The 1,015-nt window shown below is 46.3% G+C and overlaps 1 protein-coding gene across 1 annotated transcript in view; it reads right to left on the bottom strand.

The window, feature by feature from the left end:
- The window catches only part of HELRODRAFT_165025 (hypothetical protein), a gene marked incomplete at both ends in the record, with an annotated part of 5,496 nt that extends 4,737 nt beyond the window's left edge, over positions 1 to 759 (bottom strand). The window contains 2 exons of the mRNA XM_009030931.1: positions 122 to 628; positions 733 to 759. Coding sequence (XP_009029179.1) covers positions 122 to 628; positions 733 to 759 — 534 coding nt within the window. The remainder of the gene's footprint in view (positions 1 to 121; positions 629 to 732) is intronic.
- Positions 760 to 1,015: the final 256 nt, after the last annotated feature.

Raw genomic sequence — 1,015 nt, 5'->3', positions numbered from 1 at the left:
TTCTTCCATACTTTCTATGTTTGGCCCTTACCAATATATAGTCTATCATCGATCTATGTTCCCCTGACCTATAAGTAATCAATCGCGCTGGTTCCTTTGTGAACCAAGTATTCCCCACCACCATGCTATGTGCATCCGCCAACTCCAACACTCTACGCCCTTCCTCATGTACACCTTCATATCCGTCTGCATCCGCCCCCACATGACCATTCAAATCACCCAACAACACCACAAACTCATTCAACCCCGCTTGCCCAATCTCGTCAGAAACATCATCATAAAACCTATCCTTCTCCTCTTCCTTCCTACTTTGTTGCGGAGCATATCCTGATATCACCCTCACTATTACTTTTCCAAACACCATCACCATCACAATTACACCATTGCTTCTCCGCCTCACTTCCAACACCTTCTCCACCAACTCTTCTCTTACCATCACACCAACTCCTCCAGTACCATCATCCCCCTTCCACCACAACTTATATCTTCCACCTTTAGCCTCCACAAACCTTGTACCCTCACCCTTCCATCTGATCTCCTGTAATGCAGCCACGTCAACCATTCTCCTCTGCAGTTCCTCCACCACTTCCAAACTTCTTCCTGTCAACGTGCCTACATTCCAGGTACTCTAACCTCCACCGCCACACTATAGAGTGGGGTGCCAGTAGCCAGACCATCCACAGGGCCTTGCACCACAACCCCATGGACTGGGTCTCCTGAGATTCTTCGCACCCTCTTCTGCCGGATACTGAGGGCCATTGTTATTTCCGTCATCATAAGTATTATTTTTGGCTAGTTTTTACGCAGGACGCCCTTCCTTACGCAACCAAAGTTATAAGCGGTGGGCCTAGCCTTTGATGATCCAACATCACTCACAAGGCAGTGAGGGTCAGTTTAATGTCATAACCAGGACTATGTCATAACCAGGACACAACACTATTATAACAAAAAAAATTTTAGACAATAACACCGAAGCAATAGCAGAATCAATTTTCATCGATAAACGTAAACCAGC

The sequence above is a fragment of the Helobdella robusta genome (genome assembly GCF_000326865.2).
Source record: "Helobdella robusta unplaced genomic scaffold HELROscaffold_7, whole genome shotgun sequence".
NCBI classification, from domain to species: domain Eukaryota; kingdom Metazoa; phylum Annelida; class Clitellata; order Rhynchobdellida; family Glossiphoniidae; genus Helobdella; species Helobdella robusta.
This window is presented reverse-complemented; position numbering and strand designations above follow the sequence as displayed.